Below are 20,973 nucleotides of genomic sequence, written 5' to 3'. Positions count from 1 at the left end.
CTGTAGGCCAAGGGCCAGCCATTGTCCCTTCCATGCCACTACCTCCCTGAAGAACCTGGCCTGTCCTTCTTCATGTCTCTCTTCACCCACAGTGGGCAGAATTGAGTTCTGTCATTCGAATCAAGGGAGCAGGACTAAGGATGGTCACCATGAGAATGCTTGGTGAAGACCACTCACGGGACTGCGGGACTGACCATACCGCTACAGGTGGGAAACTCTGGAACCTGGTCTGTCGGGAGTAGCATGAACCATGTTGAGGGTACCCACTTCCACAGGGACTGTCGGAAGTTGATTACTACCCAGATTTAGCACTAACTCTCCCTGGAGCGAAGCAAACAAGCTGTTTCTCCTTTCTAAGGATACACGCAGACCTTAACAAGCACTGGGGCTTGGTCCCACGGGCTCTCTAGCTTCTTCTCATTTAACCCCTGTATGTGCAAATAAAAAGTACTTGCTAGGTAGGACATGAGGGTGCATGTAATCCCGATATTCAGAAGCTGAGGTGGGAAGAAGAGTTCAAGTCCAGCTTGGGCTGCATGACCTACCATGACTCAAACAAAACAAAACAAAACAACAAAATATAAAACAATAAATCAATAACTGTAACTTGGGAGGAAACCAGAAGGCCAAAGTCTGTGGCAACTAACTAGGCAGTCTGAGGCCAATTTGGGCTACATGCAGGTGGGTGTAAGGGCAAAACCAAAAATTACAGCAACAACAAAAGAGAACCTGCAACTACAGAGTTGTGGCCTTGACATCCCACTCAAGTCTACAATTAATCCTGGGGACAGGACCTCAGGCAAGGCAGCTCCAGCAATTTAGTTATCTGAGAAAGTAGCACCCCGGCTAAAAGCAGGTCCCCTCCTGCCCAGTACACTGGTCTTCTGATACCTGGTCCTGCGTGGGCACGCCCACGCGGACACATTGCAGCAGAGCCCCGCCACCGCGACCCCACGTGGACACTCGCACAGACACCCACTCCGCGTGCACCGCCCACGACCCCACCCTACCTCCCGCAGCATTCGCCGCGCCCCGTGTCCCGCGTGTCCAGGCCCGTGTCCGCGACCGGAAGCGCCCGACCGGCCCGCGGAGGGCCACCACCATCGCCGCCATGGTGTGGGGACCTCAGGCGGCCGGGGCTGCCCTTGGCGCTGCCTGAGCCGTTCGCGCCTCCCGGCCAGACCCGTGCGCGGCGCAGCCTTGGCGAGGTGAGTACTGCGGCCGGGGCGCCTGCACCTCGCGGAGCTCAGACCCGGGGATCGGATTCTGCACCCGCCGAACTGAGACTGGCCGAAGGGCGCTGACCTTGGGGGAGAGTTCTGGGTACTGGGTTGTGAGACCTGGGTCCTGGGTCTAGCCCAGGGGAACGTGCGCCGGGGCCGGCAATGGGGGCCCTCTTGGGGAAGGGTCTTATCCTGGCTGGAGGTCGCTGAAGCGAGGCGGGTCTCCACACTTCTCGTGGGGAGCTTGAAGATCAGTGCTGGCGTGGGAGACATGCCGGGTGGGCCTATCCCTGGAGTTGGGCTTCACTTGGATAGGATATGGCACATCCAGGGCCTGGCCCATCATGAGCCGGGCTCACTTAGTTCTTGGATCGGGATCAGAACCTTAGGGTTTGAGGTAGCAGGCCCGGGGTGGGGGTGGGGGGGTCAGTGTAGTTGGAAGCTGTTGAGCAAACTCCACAGGTGTCCTTTGAGAGGCCTTAGGATGCCTCTGGGTCTCTCTTTGCAGGAGAATGGGCTCCTCTTAAAGCTGAGGAGCACTAGGGCAGGCTTCGGGGCAATGTGAGACAAAGAGGAAGTCTTCCAGCCAGGGAATTTGGGGTCCTTGTTGACCCTCCAAGCCATAGAAGTACAGTGGGAGCTGTCACGAGTTAATTATAGCCTCTTTTAGGAACTTGTGCTGGGGTAGGGCCTTGTCACAGGGAAATTCGTGGAGGAGCAGATTTTTGCCTAGGAACTGCTAACGGGAACTACTACCAGCTGAGTCATCCCTATTTGGGCAGAGGTGGCCCCAAGTGGATGTGGTTCCCCAAAGGGAACAAGGGGGTGCAGAATTCAACAAAGGGAGCAATTACAAAAATCAAGGAAGGGAAGGGAAGGATGCTCCATGCAAGTCCTTCATGGTTTTGCTGCTGGGTTTGTGGGACTTAATTCCCATTCTCCTGGAGAAGCTGAGGCTAGGGCCTCTGGCTTTAGCTGTGGGAAATTAGGTCAACCGTCTTGAATTTTCTCACGCAGACACTTTGGGGTCTAAATTTCCGCTGGGGCTGCAGTCTTGAGCTCTCAGAGATGGTTAATGTTTAAGTCTTTTAAAGGAGTTTGGCCAAATATGGCTACGCCTTGTTCAAGGGGAGGACCCTTTGCCAGGGAAGAGAGACATCCTTCCTACTGAACAGAAGTCCATTTTCTAGTCGGGCGGGGCATGCCTTTAATCCCTGCGCTCTGGAGGCAGAGGCATCAAGGCCAACCTGGTCTACAGAGTAAGTTCCAGAACAATCAGGACTGTAGGACTGTTTCACAGAAAAACCCTGTCTCAAAAAACAAACAAAGAGTCCATTTTCCTTTCCAGGACCTTTTGCCTCACGAGGACTAATTGTACTAGGACAAAGACATTTGCTAACTGGCAGGAGCAAGGGTTTTGTGAGGGCTGTTCTTGAAAAGACAGATAAGGTTGGTGTTTGCTACAAATTAGCACAGTGGACATGTGTTGAACACGTTTTTAGATGCCAGGTGCCAGGTATCTTTGAAAGGATAGTTGAGGAGCAGTCGGAAGGGTTTCCCAGGTACCCTCTGAGTGTATGAGGTGAAGTTATTGACCACAGGCTTCAGGCGTGACCATTTCCCGGAGCAGTGTATGGACCTAGTAGAGAACTTCCCACATGGCCCATGTACCGGTGGCTCCAGGCAGAGGCTTGTCTACAGGGTATTTCGTGTATTGTCGACTAAAGTTTCTAGAAGGGTGTTGTCAGGCTTCAAACTTGTAGGTCCTGGTTGGACAGGGTAGCTGCGTTAAACATGGGTCCCACCAAGGACCCACACTGTCAGACTTTTGCACCAAATGAGAAGAAATTGGGAAGGAGAAAAATTGAGAACAGTTTGGAGAGTTGTAGCCAGATATTAAAGCCAGATGTCATATGTGGATGTATTTATTCCCAGTTTTAAGGCAGAGTGTGGGGCCGCACACCTGTGATCCCAGCACTCAGGAGGCAGAAACAGGAGGGCCATTATGAATTTGATTCCTGTTTGTGCTACTTAGTGATTTCTAGGCCAGCTTGGCTTACTTGTCGTTGAAAAAAGAGGGCACAATTTTCTTTTTGCACATGAAGCTGTAAGTGGTCTTGTGAAATACATTTTTATTCCTATTTCCTTGTTTTTATTTTATTTTTAAAACAATCTTATTTTACATACCAATCCCAGTTCCCTCTCTTCCCCCACTCCACCCACCTTCCCCCACCCCATTCCCTATCCACTCCTTAGAGAGGGCCAGGCCTCCCATGGGAGGTCAACAGAGTCTGTCACATCACTTGAATATGTTTTTAATTAATTGAGAGGGTGCTTACACAGTGAAACTTGAAGTTGCAAACATTCTGGCTCGAAGTAAGTGTGTTTTTATTGCTGGCTTCTCTTTTTTTAAGCTGGCCTAAAACTTGCACCAGGATTCCTGCATTGGCTTTTCCTCTGTTGGATGACATTTGTGAGCCACCACACCTGGCTGGGGGGGGGGGTAGTGGCAAGCACATGCTAGGTGAACATGTAGGGTAGAGGACAACCACGATGTCTTTTCCCACCTGCTTTGGTTGGGGCAGTGTCTTTTTCTCTTGTTTGCTGCTACTTATGCCATCCTAACTGGCCCACCAGCTTCTGAGGGTCTCTCCCTCATCTCACAGCATCATGACTGTATGGTTTAAAACACTGCAGGTCCCTGAGTGGCTTCAGCAGGCAGTGGGTCCCGAGACCATGGCAGACCTGAAGGCAGCCACTCCCAGGCAGGGAGCCACGTGGCAGCAGGAGAGAGACCTAGACAGGGTAGCCAGTCCCATGAGGAGCCACAGCCACAGTGGGTAAGAGACAGACAGATAGGCACACCATGCTGAGTGAGGTTGGATATTTATTTAATAGGTTATGGAAGGGAACGGGGAGAAGAGCAGAAAGAGAGGCAGAGAGTGAGAGAGAAACGGGGAGAAGCAGAAGCTGCCTCAGAGAGAGAAAGAAAGAGACAGGGAAAAGGGAAAAAAGGAACAGGAAGGAAGGAAGACCTGCCTGTCTAGGAGGACAGGGGTGGGGATGGCTGGGTGGGGCTTGTCTTTTAAAGGGACAAGACAGATATTAACAGTGATTACAGAATGTATTGCCATGTTTGGCGTTAAGTGGTTCTAGGAATTGAAACTGAGTGGTCTTCCTGGCCTGGTTGTTTTAGCACCATTCACGATGTCTTTAAGAAAACACTATTATTTCTGTAGGCAGTTTTGACTTTAAAAGTTATATTGAAGTTTCTTGACTTACAGCCAAGAAGAAAACACAAACTAGATCCCAGGATAAGGAGCTTCTTTTTCCTTTTCCCCTTAAGTTTTCCTGACTTGAGAAGAGAAGAACGAAGGGTAGGGAGTGTGGCTCAGATGGTAGAGCACTTGCCTGGCATATATGAGGCCCTGGGTTCAGCCCCTAGCACTTCATAAAACTAGGCACGATGGGATATGTCTGTAAATCCAGCCCCCAAAAGTAAAGCAGGGGGATGGAAATTCAGTGTCACCCTCAGCTCCATAGCAGGTTTGAAGCTAGTCTGGGCTGCATGAACACCCCCTCCCAAATCAACAAAGCATATAAGAAAACAGAATGAAGCCCACTTCACAGGTAAATCATAAATCCCAAAGACAGTGAACAAGATCAGAATCTGAAATCTAGTCATGTGGAATGTGCTTGAACTTTACAGCATTTGAGCGTAGAGGCAGAAGGCTCAGGAATTCACGGCCAGTCTTGGCTATGTAGCACGACCAAGCCCAACCTGGGGCACCGAGACCCTGTCTTTTTTTTTTTTTTTTAATTATGTATACAATATTCTTTCTGCGTGTATGCCTGAAGACCAGAAGAGGGCACCAGACCTCATTACAGATGGTTGTGAGCCACCATGTGGTTGCTGGGAATTGAACTCAGGACCTTTGGAAGAGCAGGCAATGCTCTTAACCGCTGAGCCATCTCTCCAGCCCCGAGACCCTGTCTTAATAGGAGAGGAAGGAAAAAAGATAGGGAAGAATCTGATAAACTGCACAGGTGTGTTATGCTTCTTTGTTGAAACACAAAATCACCTCCCTTTCTGATCCAAGATAAAGCAACATTTTGACTTATTGCACAGTACTGAGATTGTTCCCAGGGTTTTGGTGTATGTTAACCCTCTGTACCACCGAACTACACCACAGCCCAAGATCATTCTTGTTTAAAAAAGAATTCTAAACCAGCCAATGCGGTGCATGCCTTTAATCCCAGGATTTGGGAGGCTAAGGCAGGCAGATCTCTGAGTTCAAGGCCAGCCTGGTCTATAGAGCAAGTTCCCCTAGGACAGCCAGGGCTCTCAAAAAACAAAACAAAAAAAATCTAGGTTCTGGGGTGGGGTGGATAAGGGATTAAGAGCAAATGCTGCTCTTTTAGAGGACCTGAGTTTGTTTTCTCACATCAGGTGACTCATGACCACTTGTAACTCCAGCTCCAGGAATCAAAACCCTCTTCTCTCTGGCTACACACACAAGCACATGAATAAAAAGGAATTGTAGCTGGGGATACTTTTTAATTCTAGTACTCAAGTAGCAGAGGCAGTCAAATCTCTTAGTTCAAGGCAGGCCCAGAAACCTCCGGATACTTTGATGACCTCAGTAAGAACAAGGTACACCCAAATTTATGGGCATCACATCGAGGTCTGACAGCAGATTCTGGGATCCTTCTGAGCCTTCAGAGGCTTTTTAAAAGTTTAAAATTCCTTATGGATCTCTGAGACCAATTACTATTCTCATTGCCCTGGTATGAATAAGCTGGGCAATTCTAGCAAAATCAGAATGATTTTATATATATTTACTTGTAATTTTGGTTTTTCAAAACTGGCTATCCTGGAACTCCCTCTGTGGACCAAACTGGCCTTGAACTCAGAGACAAACCTCTCTCCAAAGAGCTGGGATCAAAGGTATGCGCCACCGGCCTCTTGGTTTGAAGCGTGCTTGTTTGTTTTAAGGCACAACATGAAACTGTTTTGTTTTGAGACAGTCTTTCCATAAAGTCCTCTGATGCTCCCTGATTCTGGGTAATCATTCTCCAATGGGACACTCCTGTCAACAAAGGCTGCCTGAAGTTTCTACTTGTGTCCTGCTGTGGGAGAATATAGATCTTAATTGCAGCTATGCAAGTAGCTTTTAACCATGAAAGGAAATACTTGGTAAGTTTTGATATTTGGAGGGATCAGACAGTGAGGAAGAGATAACTGTTTCAATATAGTTTAACAAAGTAAAATTTACTGAATAGCTGTGAGTCATGGATTAGCTAAAGAGAAACCAGCTGCTTTTTATAACCAGCAAATAAAAAATAGAGCCCTAGCGAGCAGCAGTGTACAAACAGCGGTCAAACTTAAGTCTTCTTTTCTTTTTACTCAGTTTCATGTCCTTAATTCTTTATTCATTTTTAATTTCTTATTTTTGGGGTTGTTTGGGCACTATTGAAGATCAGACTGGCCTTGAACTCACAAAGATCAGCCTACTTCTCCCAAGTGCTGGGGTTAACGGCACCACCACTGAGCTGCTCTCCAGCTCTTGTTCCTATGGTTTTATTGTCATATATTGATTTTTGACCTGGACCAGCAGGTTCTTCAGTAACAGGGCCCTGAGAAGGAAGGACCAGGGAGTCAAAGATAAAGAAGATAGAACAGGTGGGCTCAGGACATTTTCATAAGCTATGTCTTATACCTAGCAAGTTTTTAAAAAAGTCCAGCATCTTGTATTTGTATTTGCAAATATATCTATTTGCAGGGGAAAAAAATGGGGCAGAGTTAGTGGAAAGCAATCATACAACAGGACCCTAATCAAGCAATGTTGCCCAAGGGAAACAGAGTATAAGAGACCCAAGCACACAGCAGCTCAAACTAGGTTCTGTTTCTCCTTCCATCACTAAGAAAACCTAGGACTGGCCTGGCTCTCAAAAGATTATATGTGGCATATTGATGATATATAAATTTGTAAATGTGTGTGTGTTGCTGGGATTAGAACCCAGGACATTGTGCATGCTACACACATGCTCTAGACTGTCCAGAACTCAGATTATTTAGACATTATTGATGTGGATCTTACAAACAAACTAGGAAGTAAAGTTACAAGTTTATCTCATACCAGGACCTGTAGCAGATTAGCACAATACATAGATTCATCATCTCATAATCTCTAGATGTATTTTTATTGTAATCTGCGTGTGTGCATGTGTGTGTACATGTATGTGTATGCATGTGGCTAGAGGCCAGCTTTAGGTGTTCCTCAGGAACCATCTGTCTCGATGTTTGAAACTGGGTCTCCCACTAGGCTAGGCTGACTGCCAGTGAGTCAGAGATTCTTCTGTGTCTGCCTGCCCAGACAGGACTGCAGGCATACGCCACCATGCCTGCATTCCTTTATGGAATTAAACTCGGCTCCTCGTGTATGCACAGCAAGCATTTTACTGAACCATCTGGGCTTTTTTTTTGTTTTGTTTTTTTGGGTTTTTTTTGAGGCAGGGTGTCCTGAGACTTGCTATGGAGACCAGGATGATCTTGATCTGCCTGCTTTTGCCTCCCAAGTTCTGGGATTAAAGGTCTGTACCATTATACCCAGCCCTGATACAATTTTTAATGTAGGAGAATATGTTTATTTATTAAGTAGATGCAAATTTTATAATTTTTGCCAAAATCCATCTGGTTGAGATGAGATGACATACTTCTTGGAAGACACTTGAAAACCCCCTTTCCTGCTTTTTGAGGGTCTTTAGAATATATTAAATACTGGGAGTTATGGAGAATAAATTTAAACGGTCTTCCTATATTTTGGCCCAAGCATAATTTAAAATTTCCATATTTATGTTAAGATGTAAACCCAGTGTAGGGCTCAGTGGCTAACATGCTTGCTTCCAAGCCTAATGACTTTGAGCCGACTCCCAAACGGTGTCCTCTGAACACGTGAAATCTATGTGCATGGCTTATGTCCTCTGGACATCATTCACAAACCTTTTAATTGTTCCACACATCTAAAAACATGTAGTCCAAAGTGTTTGCTCTGCCCAGCAGAAAGAGCTGTGCATTTGGACCCAGCATGGAGAGAGAAAGGGGAGGGGGGGTATCCTACACCAGCACTTGAGGAGGTGGAGACAGGAAGATCAGAAGTCATGATCAGCTACTAGAAAGTTCCAGGATAGCAATGGCTACAGGAGAGCCTGTCTCAAGAAGGGAAGAAAGCCAAGGAAGATGGCTTGGTGGATATTGTGTTTATCACACAATGTGAGGACCTGAGTGCAGAGCCCATGTAAACATGGGCAAAATGATCAGACATGATGGCACACGCCTTTAACCCCAGAACTCGGAAGGCAGAGGCAGGTGGATCTCTGAGTTTGAGGCCAGCCTAGTCTACCAGAGAGTTCCAGGACAGCCAGAACTGCATAGAGGGACCCTGTCTCAAATAAAAAACAAAACAAACAACAACAAAAATGGGCTAAATGGTATGCGCCGGCATCTCCAGTGATGGGGTGGGGAGAGGCTGGTCTCCAGAGCTCACTGGCCAGCTGGCTCGGCTGTTTGCAAGCTCCACGTTCAGCAAGAGACCCTGCTTTTAAAAAGAGGGATTGAGAGCAATATAGGAAACTCTGGCTTGCACACATACAGTGTATACCCCAGGTATACATGCAGCACATGTATACTTGTTTGTTTTGGTGCTGGGGGCAGAGTCCAGGGTCCCAAACAGGCTATATGTATGGGTTACATGTGAGCTGCATCTCAGTCCTCAAATTTGTTTTTCCTACTTAAACTTCAGGCAGCAGCTTTGGCGAATCCTTGAATCCTTAGAACACCTGCTAGGGTAAGCGGTCAAGTTTGAGAGACCACCCAGAGCTGAACAGCTGGAGTAGTGAGGCCCTGGCTGGTAGCATGCTTAGTGGAGTTTGGATTTGAAAGGGAACCTATAAGATGATGCCAGGCTGCCTGAGGGAAGGTCTGAGCAATAGAAGGAAAAGACAAAGGCTGGGACGTGGCTCAGTGCCCAGTGTCTGGCTGCTAGGGTGTGGACGGCTCTAGGCTCCATCCTAGTGTCCTCCCTACAAGTGAAGGAAATTGGAGTTGGGGAATGGCAGGAGAGGCATCATAGAGGAGACAGCTGTGGGGAAAGGCATGAGAGCTTAGCTTTCCCCAGACCATTGGTGCTTCAGGTGATCCTTGCTAGGCACAGCTAAGGAAAAAGCTGGCTGGGTAGTGGTTGCATAGTGGTATTTTAGCACAGAATTGAGATTGGCGTGTCCTAGCCTGCTGAGAAGTCCCCATGGAGGGGCTGGAGAGATGGCTCAGAGGTTAAGAGCATTGCCTGCTCTTCCAAAGGTCCTGAGTTCAATTCCCAGCAACCACATGGTGGCTCACAACCATCTGTAATGGGGTCTGGTGTCCTCTTCTGTCCTGCAGGCATACACACAGACAGAATATTGTATACATAATAAATAAATATTAAAAAAAAAAGAAGTCCCCATGGAGGAATTGGAAGGAAACAGTGACAACAGAAAGAACTTACAAGGAGGCAGGAAGATAAGCTTCCAACCTCAAAACCAAAGGTTAAGTTGCCACCTGGAACCATGAGCTGGAAACCTTCATCCAGAGAGGAAGGAAGAGCAAGAGCCTCCTGGCTTCCAATGAGGGTCGTCATCATGGCAATGGCTGTTTGTCTGAAGCCTTGGACCAGGGATCTCTCAGGTCTATGGAGCAGGCCAACTGGAAGTGGGATGTAGCTCCCCAAGATGGTAAGACTAGCCAGCCAGTCTGAACCCTGGCCCCATAGGAGCAGCACAGCCTATGCAGGACATGGGGGCACACACCTGTAATCCCAGACCTTGAGAAGCATAGGCAAAAGGGTGAGTTTAAGGTAGCTCATTGGAGGCCAGCCTGGTCTACATGAAGCCCGCGTAGAGGAAAAAACAGGAAGGTGGAGCTCTCTGGCTTGAGCAGAGTTGGGAAATTGAAATATGCTGAAAGCAGGAAGAATTAGTTCATAGGAACCCATTTGGATTTGTACTTGAGCTTATGAAATTTCTGCTCCTAGGTGGGGTGTCGTTCAGTGGTAGAACTTATATAGCACTACCCAGCACAGTGAAGGGAGCACGGGGCAGATGGAAAGTCCAGCCAGGCCCTCACAGTTTAGTTGCCAAGGTTGGGAGACACAAGTTTTATCTTGGGTGTTTGCTGTAGCACACAGAATATTTATGTGGCAGCTTTGGGTTTTCTCCGGCAGGCACTGAAGGGGCCTAAGGGTGTCACTTGGAGCCATCTAGGGACTAGATTCAGGTTTCTTTCTAGTCTGTTTGAGCCAAGATGGAGGTCTGGGCCAGAAAAACTCAAAGGAATCGACTAGAGTCTATGTAGGGATAAAATCTTTGTTAAGACACTGGTGTATTGATTCAGTAGGCTGGCCTAACTCCTGGGATGAACATATAGGAGCTCACTCTGTAGCCAAAGTTGGCATGGGACTCACTATATCGCTCAAGTTAGCTTTAAATTGGTAAGCTTCCTGCCTTGGTCTTCCAACTGTTGAGTTAATGACATGAGCCATATGTCTGGTTCTCTCTTTATAACTGACGGTCAATGCCAGGGGCGTAACTGGAAGAAGGCTTGCCTTGCTGCTCTTGAGGTTCTGCCCACAGCACTGAAGGGAGGAGTTACCGTCTGGGGTGTGGAGCCCGGCCACTGTGCTAGCTGCAGGAGCCATTGTCTGCTCAGTCCTCTCTAGGCTGATTACTGTTCTGGGGCCTGCCTCATTAGGCTAGGCTACCCGCGTCTTGGATGGGGTGCTCTGTGCTTCCTGGGCAAGTATTAGGTGTTATGTAACCTCCTGTCCTGGCTTGCCCTCAGTCACACAGGATCCATGGGACTTTGACCCCAGTTTACAGAGGAGAGAGCTGCTCAGCAGTGAGAGATGTGCCAGGCCCCACGGACCTGTCCTAAGACCAGGCTTGGGATTCTTGCCTCCATGACCTACCCACCAGGCTCCCTCTTAGCCTCCCTGCTGCTCTGTCTTGGAGGAAGCATATCTGATTGTGCTTTCCAGAGCTGGGGAATGAGAGCACAGTGCAGCCTGTGGAATGCAGGGACCCTTGGGAAAGCCTGTGTTTGGATGCAGAGGGATGCAGCAGCAGCCTGGCCAGAGGCCTCCACACAGAGAAGGTTCAGGTAGTGTTCCAGCTCCATTGCTGCTGTTCCTCTTTAAGATGGTAGCTAGAGCCAGGCGGTGGTGGCGCACGCCTTTAATCCCAGCACTCGGGAGGCAGAGGCAGGTGGATCTCTGTGAGTTCGAGACCAGCCTGGTCTACAGAGCTAGTTTCAGGACAGGCTCCAAAGCCACAGAGAAACCCTGTCTCGAAAAACCAAAAAAAAAAAAAGATGGTAGCTAGAGGCACCCAGATACAGTTGGGGCGGGGAGGGGGGCTGGCCTAGAAGCCACCTTGGAGGCCACTGGCCTCCACCTGTTTTTTAAAAAAAAAAAAATCTCATATGGCCCCAGGGCTTTTGAGACGGTTGTCACTACTGCAGTCCTGGACGGCCTGGAATGCGGTATGTAGACCAGGCGTCAAACTCACTCCTGACCCTCCTCAGCCTTCTGTGTGTTGGAACTACAGGTGCGCACCACCCAGCTCAGTCCTCCCCTGCCTTCTCCTCCTCTCCTTTCCTGCCTTTTTTCCTCTCTATCTTGGCCAGAGTAGTTCAGAAGCCCACTGGGACCTTGCAGCCCTTTCCCTCACAGTTATAAGGTAAGTTTATGGTTCCATCTAGTTCCTGGTTCAGTGGAGCCGGGAGTCACTGAGGCTAAGGTAGACTGACTACCCTCTACCCCCTGAGATGCTGTAAAAGTCATCCTTTGTTCAGGGGATTACCTGAAGGTTGTCTTCCCTCCACCCCATCCAGTGCTGGACGTGCTGGCTTTCTCCTTCCTCTTCAAGCCATCACTCCACTGTTCTCATAATACTCCCACTTTGCCCCCAGCCCCATCTTGAGGCTCTCTTTTTTTATTTTAGTTTGTCAACACAGGGTTTCTCTGTGTAACCCTGGCTGTCCTGGAACTCACTCTGTAGACCAGGCTGGCCTTGAACTCACAGAGATCCTCGTGCCTCCTCCTCTCAACTGCTAGGATTAAAGGTGTGCTCCACAACCTCCCACCTGGAGTCTTTCTCTCAATAAAGCTCATACTGAAGAATAACTGGCTCAGCTTTCTTCTCCTTGAACTAACCCAAAGTCAAAATTATGACACTGAAGATTCTAACCCAGATCTGTCCATGTGCATGTGCGCCCCAGGTTTCAACAGTGTAGCATCTAGATCAAACTTCTCACATCCAGGAACTTTTGTGTGTTTCAGACATGCTGGGGACATATGCACACACACACACTGACTGATCTACACCCAGCTCAAGGTTCGGCATAAATAGCCTTTCTGCTGGCCTCATAGTAAAAGATTAACATCCCTTTCTGGCTCACCCCCTGGCATTTTTGTAAATAACTTTTGGATTAAAATGTCAAACTTGGCCATTTGTTGGACACGAAGGGCATTCATGATATTGTGTAACTTTTCGCAGAACTTTCTCACCATTCCGCACTGTAACTCTGTATCCATTGAACAGTCCTCCCTCCCCATCCCTCTCTTCCCCCCTCCCCCAGTCTCAGTGGCTAATCTGCTTCCCGCTTGTGAGTAGACTTCTGTGGTATTTGCTATTCCCAATTTTTAAAACATGGTATGTTAGACACCACAGAGCTACACCCCAGCCCTAAATCCTCTTACTTTTTGAAGTTTTGATTTTTATTTACATTGATCTGATTGATTGAGACAGAGTCTAATATAGCCCAGGCTGGCCTCAAACTCAACTCCTGAATGCTGGGATTACAGATTTTCATAGTACCCAACTGTTTTAATTACTATAGTTTTGTAGTTACATTTTTATCCCCTCTTTGCATAGCCTTGGATGTCCTGGAACTTGCTTTGTAGGCCAGGCTGGCCTCGGACTCTGAGAGATCTGGCTGCCTCTCCTTTCCTAGTGCTGAGATTAAAAGCATGCACCACCATCACCCAGCTTGTAGTTAGTTTTAAATAAGAAAGTTAAGCCCTTCACCTTTGTATTTCTTTTTCAAGATTATTTTGGCTATTCATGATCCCTAGAGAGTCAATAAATAGCATGGATTTCTCTACCGAAAATAAAATGCCCTTGGGATATCTGGTAAAGGTTATTAAATCAGTAAACTGCTAATCTGATCTGGGTAGTGCTGAGAATCAGCAGCATTTGTGTGGACAGTCTTACCAGCAGCAAGTCTTCTATTCTGTCTCAGCTCCTTACATGTTCCCTCACTTTTACACTTTCGTGGTCAACGAAGATCAACTAAATATGCAGTCTGCTGAGGCCACTCATGACTGGTCTCTGCCCAGAACTCCTGAACAGTACTTCCAGGAATCTGCACAATAGGGCTCAGACCTCACAGTAGGTCCACACACTCCAGATGAAAGGAGCTGTCTGGTTTCTCGGTGGAGCTGTGCAGGCAGCCCTGGAGCTACCCCAGTTCTGTTGAAGGCACAGTCTGTGCTGGCTGCAGTGTAGCCCACCCGCCTCTGTATATTGGGATTTCAGGTGTGCACTTCCACAAATGGCTTCCTCACTCGCAAATTGGTTGGTTTCTGCAAAACCCTAGAAAGTAATTGACTGCTGGAGTTTGACTGTTGCCTTTCAGTGCTCAGGTAAATACAAACCTGTCCCCTTTCCCAGGGCCAGGCCAGCATGGCTACAGTGACTCCCCACAGCTGCGCACAGCAGAGAGGGCTGTTGAGGAGCCCTGCACTCTGGGGACCCCACAAGTAAAGGGACAAGACTTTTGGGGGCTGTATTACTGTGCTACCTCCCTAGCTAAATTTTAGATGGATGGATGGATGGGGAGGGTGGATGATTGAAGATACAGATAGACAGATGGTAGAACAAAATAGCTCATTGTCTTAGCACCCAAATGCTACTTCTAGTAATGATTAAAGGACAGCATAAACTAAGACACCCAAACACGTGTTAGGAAATCTAAGCCACAAGAAGAAGTGAAATGAAGCCTATGTCATGTACATGCCCATGATCCCAGCATTCAGCCTTCAGGCAGGCTCTGGTACCTGTTCCCACATTGCTGCACCCACTCTTGACCATTTCTAGTAATGGTCCCCTGGATAATCCTGCAGATTTACATGTGTGCTCTCAAAGTAGCTGTCAGTGTGTGATGGTGGGAGCAAAGTAGCTTTCTCCTGCTTCCCCCAAGGTGCAGGTACATATGACAACAGGGTCCCTGGCTTGGGAGCCTTCTAAGTGATGTCCGTACTCTCTGAGTCTGGAAAGGCGCTGGAACAGCTGGACCTTGATCAGTTCTAGGTCATTTTCTGTCAAAAATAGACCAGAGACCAAATTGAGTTCCTCAGCATCCCATGCAGCTTCTGTCTGCCCAGTTCACAAAAGGTGGAGGCCAGGCCCATCCTACAGTAGATTGTGAGGGAAGAGCTTAGATGTGAGATCACCTGACTGATGGAAGCCTGTGGGTGGGTGTGAGGGTTCAGGCCCAGCGTGCATGCAGAGCTTGTGGAAATAAACTACGTGAGTATGTGTGGGCTGCGAAGCCTCAGCTCTTCGCTCTCTCCTGAGCCTGTCCTGAAGCAGGATTACACCTATGACTTGGGCCTACCTCCTAATACTCTTCCACAAGCCTTCCCAGCTAAGATCTATGTAGTCACCAGTGCCTGCTCTGGAAGGAACTGTAAATGGCCAGAGTGTTGAGTGGAAGTTTCTCTGGTTCCTCTTTCTTGTATCTTTCTGTTGAGGGTCTCTGGTATGAATCACAAGCTTGTACTGTGAACTTAGTGAACTCTGCTCAGTGTCAGCTGAGGGAATCCACTGAGTTTTGTCAGTTAGATCCTGGGCTCCTCTCCCCAGCTCTTGCCAGAAGGTGAGTGTGTGTGGGTGCGTTCACACACACTCAGCTGTGCGGGGGACAGAACTCAGGGCCTTACATGTCAGACAAACGCTGTATTGTGGAGCTCACGCAGCCCCTTGATGTGCTCTTAGAGGATCTGGAGCTGTTCCCTACTTCAGTCGATTCCGGTATCTCAGTTCCTTGGTTGTCTTAAGCCAAGCGAATCAGCCAATACAAGGCTGAATGGCAAGAGGAGAGCACACATATTGTATTAATTTTGCACAGCCCTGGAGATTTCTACAAGATGTGGCCCAGAGAAATGGCCAAAACACTGGACATGGTGGTACATACCCGCAGTCCTCAGGAGGATTATGAGTTCAAGACCAGCCTGGGATATATAGCCTGGCTCAGGAAAATGGTAGTATGAATGCTTGCCTCACACATACAAGGTTTCACCTACAACCAAAATGAAATAAAGAACAAGGGGCCACAGCTTTCCTGCTTCTGAGGCAAAGAAAGAAAATTTTGTAGGGAAAAATAGAATGCATGGATCTCGAGTAGGCTGGTGAATTCTAGGGATGTCACTTAGTAATCTATGGGGCTGTAAAGTAAGCTGGAAAATGAGATCATTTATTCGGGTCCCCAGCCCCATTAACAGTCTCTGCTTGACGAGGGCTATTTTTCTGTCTTGGTACTAGAAGATCCCCTCCTAAGAAATCTTCACATCCTGCTACATGTAGGGACAGACAGGTCATGTGGCCTAGGCTGCACCCACACTTCCTCTTTCAGCCTGAAACAATCAGAACGCCAGTTCAGTGTGAGTTGACACCTCCTTCATCAAGAAAGCACCCAGGCTTGGGTACCATGCTCACTGGCCTCCACACAGGACTCCAGGAGGCACATGCAGCGTGCAAGTCTCCCCTGGCTCTGACCCAGTGAGTCATGTGGGCGTGTGCTCTGAACATTGGCCCTCCTTTATCACAGGGACCAATGGTGTACTGAGTTCAGTACCGGATGGGTGAGGCAGGAAGGGCACAGGCCACATAAAACCTGTCTGCCCTGCTCCTGCCCTGCAGATGCTGTTGGTTGCCATCTCATTGGCTCTCCTGTTGGTGGCTCTTCTGTACCTGCGACACCTGGGCTGGGGCTTGATAGCTATCTTCTGGTTTGAGTGCGTGCAACAGCCAGTCCTTAACCTGCTCATGGGTGACACAAAGGAGCAGCGCATCCTGCACTTCGTGCAGCAGCATGCCAAGCCTGGAGACCCCCAGAGTGCACTGGAGGCCATTGACACCTACAGCTCACAGAAGGAGTGGGGCATGCATGTGGGTAAAGACAAAGGTATGTGGTCCAGCCTGTGGGCAATGGCCTAGAAATGGGAACCCAGGACTGGGAGTGGTGGTCCTGCAGGGGAGCCTGTTAAAGGGAGAGGGCCATGCTCCTGCCTAACCCCCTTAGAGACCATAACACCTACACTTGAAGGAACCAGATAGGTGGGCAATCGGGGCCCCTGTGTGTGCAAAAGCTGGAGGACTCTCCAAGGGTATGTATAGTGGGGCCCTCTGGGCTCAGCAGAAGGTGAGGAGCATGAGAAGAGTGGGGGTGTTAATGAACCTTGAGATGGGTGAGCCCCTTAACTGGAGGGTGGGTTCCCCTTCTTCTGCCTGTATTCATATCTTCCTCGCCACCCTCTAGGCCAAATCATGGATGCAGTGGTTCGGGAGTACAAGCCCTCGCTGGTGTTGGAGCTAGGAGCTTACTGTGGCTACTCAGCCATGCGGATAGCCCGCCTGCTGCCACCTGGAGGCAGGCTTCTCACCATGGAGATGAACCCTGACCATGCCGCCATCACCCAGCAAATGCTGAATTTTGCAGGCCTGCAGGACAAAGTATGACCCTATAACCGGTATGGCAGCTGTGGCTGGGAGGGCTGAGCAGGCAGTGGCACCTGCCATGTCAAAGGAAGGAACTCCAACAGGTTAGGGACATGTTCCTACAGAGCCAGCAACTCCCAGGGCTGCCCCAGGAGAGACTACACCAGGCAGGCTCCTGCATATCCCTGCAGGCACAGCACTGACTGAGCACTCTTCCAGGTCACCATCCTCCTTGGGGCATCCCAGAACCTCATCCCACAGCTGAAGACGAAGTATGATGTGGACACATTTGACATGGTCTTTCTTGACCACTGGAAGGATCGCTACCTGCCAGACACACATCTCCTGGAGGTGAGCTGAGCTGCCCCTGCTTGGCAGGATGACTTCTGTGCTGTGGGCTAACTAGTTCTTGGCCTCTCTGAAGAGGCCTGCTGAGGGTGGCCTCCCTAGGACATAGATGGGTTCAGGGACAGTCTTCACAGACTGTCAGTACACTGCAGTGGCCTTGTGGCAGAAAGAGGTAGAAAGAAAAGAGTGCCAGGCCAGGAATTCCCTGCCCTGCAAGCAGGGTTCTGCTAGGGAGTGAGATGGGTACCAGAGACTAGACACCTGGGCCTGAAGGACACAGGGCTGAGTACCCAAGGGAGCAGAATTGGCCACCACATGGGTCTGACTGGGAGTCAACTGGGGCTGGCCACAGAGATGGCAAGCATGCCCTAGATCTTCCTGAAGCCTCTGCCATACAACTCCACTCTCCCTAGTCCTTCTAATCCTCCGCACTGCTGCTTAGCCAGCTTCACCTAGCAGAGACCCCCCCCAGTGATGACTCGGGGAGCCATCCCCACTCCTGAGTGACTAGAGCTCGAGGCTCTGTGACTTTGAGTTTCTTCACAGCCTTCCACAGCCAATGGGGGGTTGTCCATGTGGTGTTGCCCATCCACAGCTGTCTCAAGAGCTGTATACCCTGTCATGTACAGTGGGGTCTAGAATGTGAGGGGTCGGGCAGGACAGGGCCACTGAAGCTTGGGCATAGTTCAGTTCCGGGGACTGCAAGGGCACAGAGGAAAAGTCTGGCATGAGCTGTGGGCAAGGGATGATGAGTCCTGGCATCTAAAAGGACTTTTGTTGCCCTTATGGAGGCATGGAAGGGGGAATAGGAAGCTATTTCAGAGGTCCTTAAAACTGTTTTGCAAGTGCTGAGCACTATGGTATGAGACAGGGATATAGCAGGACCAGGAAATTGTAGCAGAGAATCTGTTTCTAACAAGAGGGCAGGCAGTCAGGATAGAAAGGAGATCAGCAGGCCAGACCAACCATGGGAAGCTGGTTTGGACAGAGGCCTACCCCTGGCAGACACTGCAAACATGAGGTTACAGACAACAGGCAGCTGAGCCGTCAGACTCCATCTGACAGGAGAGCCAGGCCTCAGTGCAGGGAGTGGATCCCTGCAGCTTTCTGCGTGTGATAATACAGGGCCTGCTTTTAGAAAGGCAGCAAATACTGCTGTTCAGTAACTAAGAAACCAATGGTTCTTAGCTCCAGAAGAGAGGCATGCACTGGGAGTGGCTGCGCTTTTCCATCTTCAATGTATGCTTGTGGAGAACTGTGCCCAGAGGACAAACCTTTAAGAATGGTGGTCATAAAGTAACACTACCTCATCACCATGCTTAGTGGTGCACATATAATCTCTTCCTGAAGGCAGGAGGATCATGTTTGCAGCCAGCCTAGGTTACACGGTGGAACCCTTGTCTCAAACATCTTATCTTTAGTCTTTTGCGCTCCAGTCTCCTCAGCATAGGAGCCCGCACTTCACACACAGGAATTCCCCAGGTGGCCCGAGGTGTCTCTCAGGAGGCCCATGGTACTCGAATACAGACGGGGCATGTTTCCTGAAAAGCAGTGGGTCCCCGGCACCTCCAGAAGTGCCTGTCTTCCTTGCTATCATTATGAAATCAGGAAGTTTTTGTCTTGACGTCATTAGTCAACATGTGACTCTCCATGTTTCAGCCCCTGGCTGAGCCTGGAAACTCCCCACTCAGCTTGTTTCTTCCCGGTCTTGAACTGCAGGGCCCCTTTCTGGACTGGGTAGATGCCCTCCTCCAGAGCAGCTCTTCACTGAAGTTTTTCCAGCCAGTACTGACTTGACATTCTGTTTTCTGCTTTCTAAGCAAGAATGTGTTGATTCATAGTAAAACTCGCTCACATTGTAGCGCACAAGACCATCCCTGAATTTACTGACTGGCCTGCGGGTCCCTCAGCTCTCTCTCGGCCACCCCCACAAGCACTGGGACCAGCCGGAGCCCTGGACAACTTGCATTAGGATGGTGGAGAGACTTTTCTTTTGTGTGTGTGGTGCTGGGAGAACCTTGGGTCACGCCTGCTGGGCAGTGCTCTTCCCACTGAGCTACACTTCAGCCCTGACTATTTACTGGATTTTACTTTCCATTTTTGGTTGCGTTGTCTGTATGTGTTTGAACTGGAACTTTGAATCCTCTTGCCTCAGCCTCCTGAATGCTAAGGTTACAGATGTGGACCAGACAGGACTGATTTAACTTTTGTTTCATGAGTATGTTAAAAACAAACCCCTTAGCTTCTGGGCAGCCTTCAAATAAGACATCCAGGTGTTCCATTTCCTGTTCTTCACCCCCACCCCCAACACACACAAGGTACACTTCCTTGTCAGGTACTTCCAGGTATTTATACGCTGTCAGCGGACATGCTTGCCAGAGTGGATAGACAAGCACCCTCCGTGTGAGGTTCCTCCAGGCACCTAGTGTCTTCCCTGGCCCAGGTGGAAAGTCCAGAACAGATCTTCAAGGTTAGGATTGTTGGGAAGACCTCGTATTTTTGGCACAGAGTGTTTGGTCCCACCATCTCTCCTCTCAACCAGCCTACAAGCTGGTACTGTCCACACGCCTCTCTAGGGCTGGGGATGGACACAGGGGAGAATGGCTAGTAGCTGGTAGTGACTCCATGGGGCAGCAGCTGCCTCTGGATTGCAGTGGGTTTGCCAAGCATTCATGACCCTGTCTCTCTGTCCCCTGCAGGAACATGGCCTGTTGCGCAAGGGGACGGTACTTCTAGCTGACAATGTCATTGTCCCAGGAGCCCCTGAATTCCTGGAATATGTGAGGGGGAGCAACAAATTCGAATGCACACACTACAGCTCATACCTGGAGTACATGAAAGTGGTAGACGGCCTGGAGAAGGCAATCTACCAGGGTCCAAGCAGCCCATGAAGCATTGACCACTCAGCCTGCCCTGAGATCCCCTCCAGCTTCCTTTGCTAGATGACACTCACTCATGCTGACCCCTCTATGCTTCTGGAGCCTGTCCTCAACTACTGTCGAGGACACTCGAAAGGTATGAGCTCGCTGCCTAAAACCACTACAGGAAATCTGGAAAGCACCTGTGGAGAAAAGGCTGAATGGAGGCTCACAGTGCCTGCCCAGCATGTAAGAGGCCTCGAGTTTAATCCTAAATGCCTGAAACTATGGGATAAAAAAGTCAAAGCAGGTGTAATCCTGCTGGTGTCACCTCTGAGATTCTCATAGGGCCAGATGCATCGGCACTGCCATCACCGATTAGGCCAAGCAAGAAGTCAGGAAATGGGAAATATCCAGAAGCTGTCTGGCTGTCACCAAATGGCAGCACTGTCACCAGCAACCCATACCACAGTTCATCTTAAGAATGAGTCATGAACTTTCCAGGTGTACTGGTGCATGTCTTTAATCCCAGCACCCAGGAGGCAAGGCAGGCAGATCTCTGAGTTCAAGGCCAGCCTGGTCTACACAGCAGTGAGTTCTAAGACAGCCAAGGCAAAAGAAAAAAGAAAAAACAAGTTATGACCTGTTTTTTAGTTATGCTGTGATCTTTTATCTTAAAAGAAATTAAAGCTCTAAATATTTGGATACAAGAGATCCACAGTTATTCT

At 49.1% G+C, this 20,973-nt stretch overlaps 2 protein-coding genes across 3 annotated transcripts in view; one reads left to right on the top strand and one right to left on the bottom strand.

Moving 5' to 3' along the window:
- Txnrd2 (thioredoxin reductase 2) overlaps window positions 1-1,125 on the bottom strand; it is a 53,309-nt gene extending 52,184 nt beyond the window's left edge. For both annotated transcript variants that reach the window (XM_041678405.1, XM_041678406.1), the window contains exon 1: window positions 1,011-1,125. In XM_041678405.1, the coding sequence (XP_041534339.1) occupies window positions 1,011-1,113 (103 nt within the window). In that variant the 5' untranslated portion in view covers window positions 1,114-1,125. The remainder of the gene's footprint in view (window positions 1-1,010) is intronic.
- Window positions 1,011-20,950, top strand: Comt (catechol-O-methyltransferase). Its single transcript, XM_041678415.1, has 5 exons — window positions 1,011-1,208; window positions 16,242-16,506; window positions 16,861-17,054; window positions 17,259-17,390; window positions 20,087-20,950. Exons 2-5 carry the CDS (start codon window positions 16,242-16,244, stop codon window positions 20,276-20,278), a joined length of 783 nt encoding a protein of 260 aa, XP_041534349.1. The 5' UTR covers window positions 1,011-1,208; the 3' UTR covers window positions 20,279-20,950.
- Window positions 20,951-20,973: the final 23 nt, after the last annotated feature.

This window comes from Microtus oregoni, unplaced genomic scaffold (assembly GCF_018167655.1).
Source record: "Microtus oregoni isolate MIOR12 unplaced genomic scaffold, Mior012 000029F_ref0000214, whole genome shotgun sequence".
In the NCBI taxonomy this organism is placed as follows: domain Eukaryota; kingdom Metazoa; phylum Chordata; class Mammalia; order Rodentia; family Cricetidae; genus Microtus; species Microtus oregoni.
Note: the sequence above shows the minus strand (reverse complement) of the source record. Positions and strands in the feature narration are given on the sequence as shown.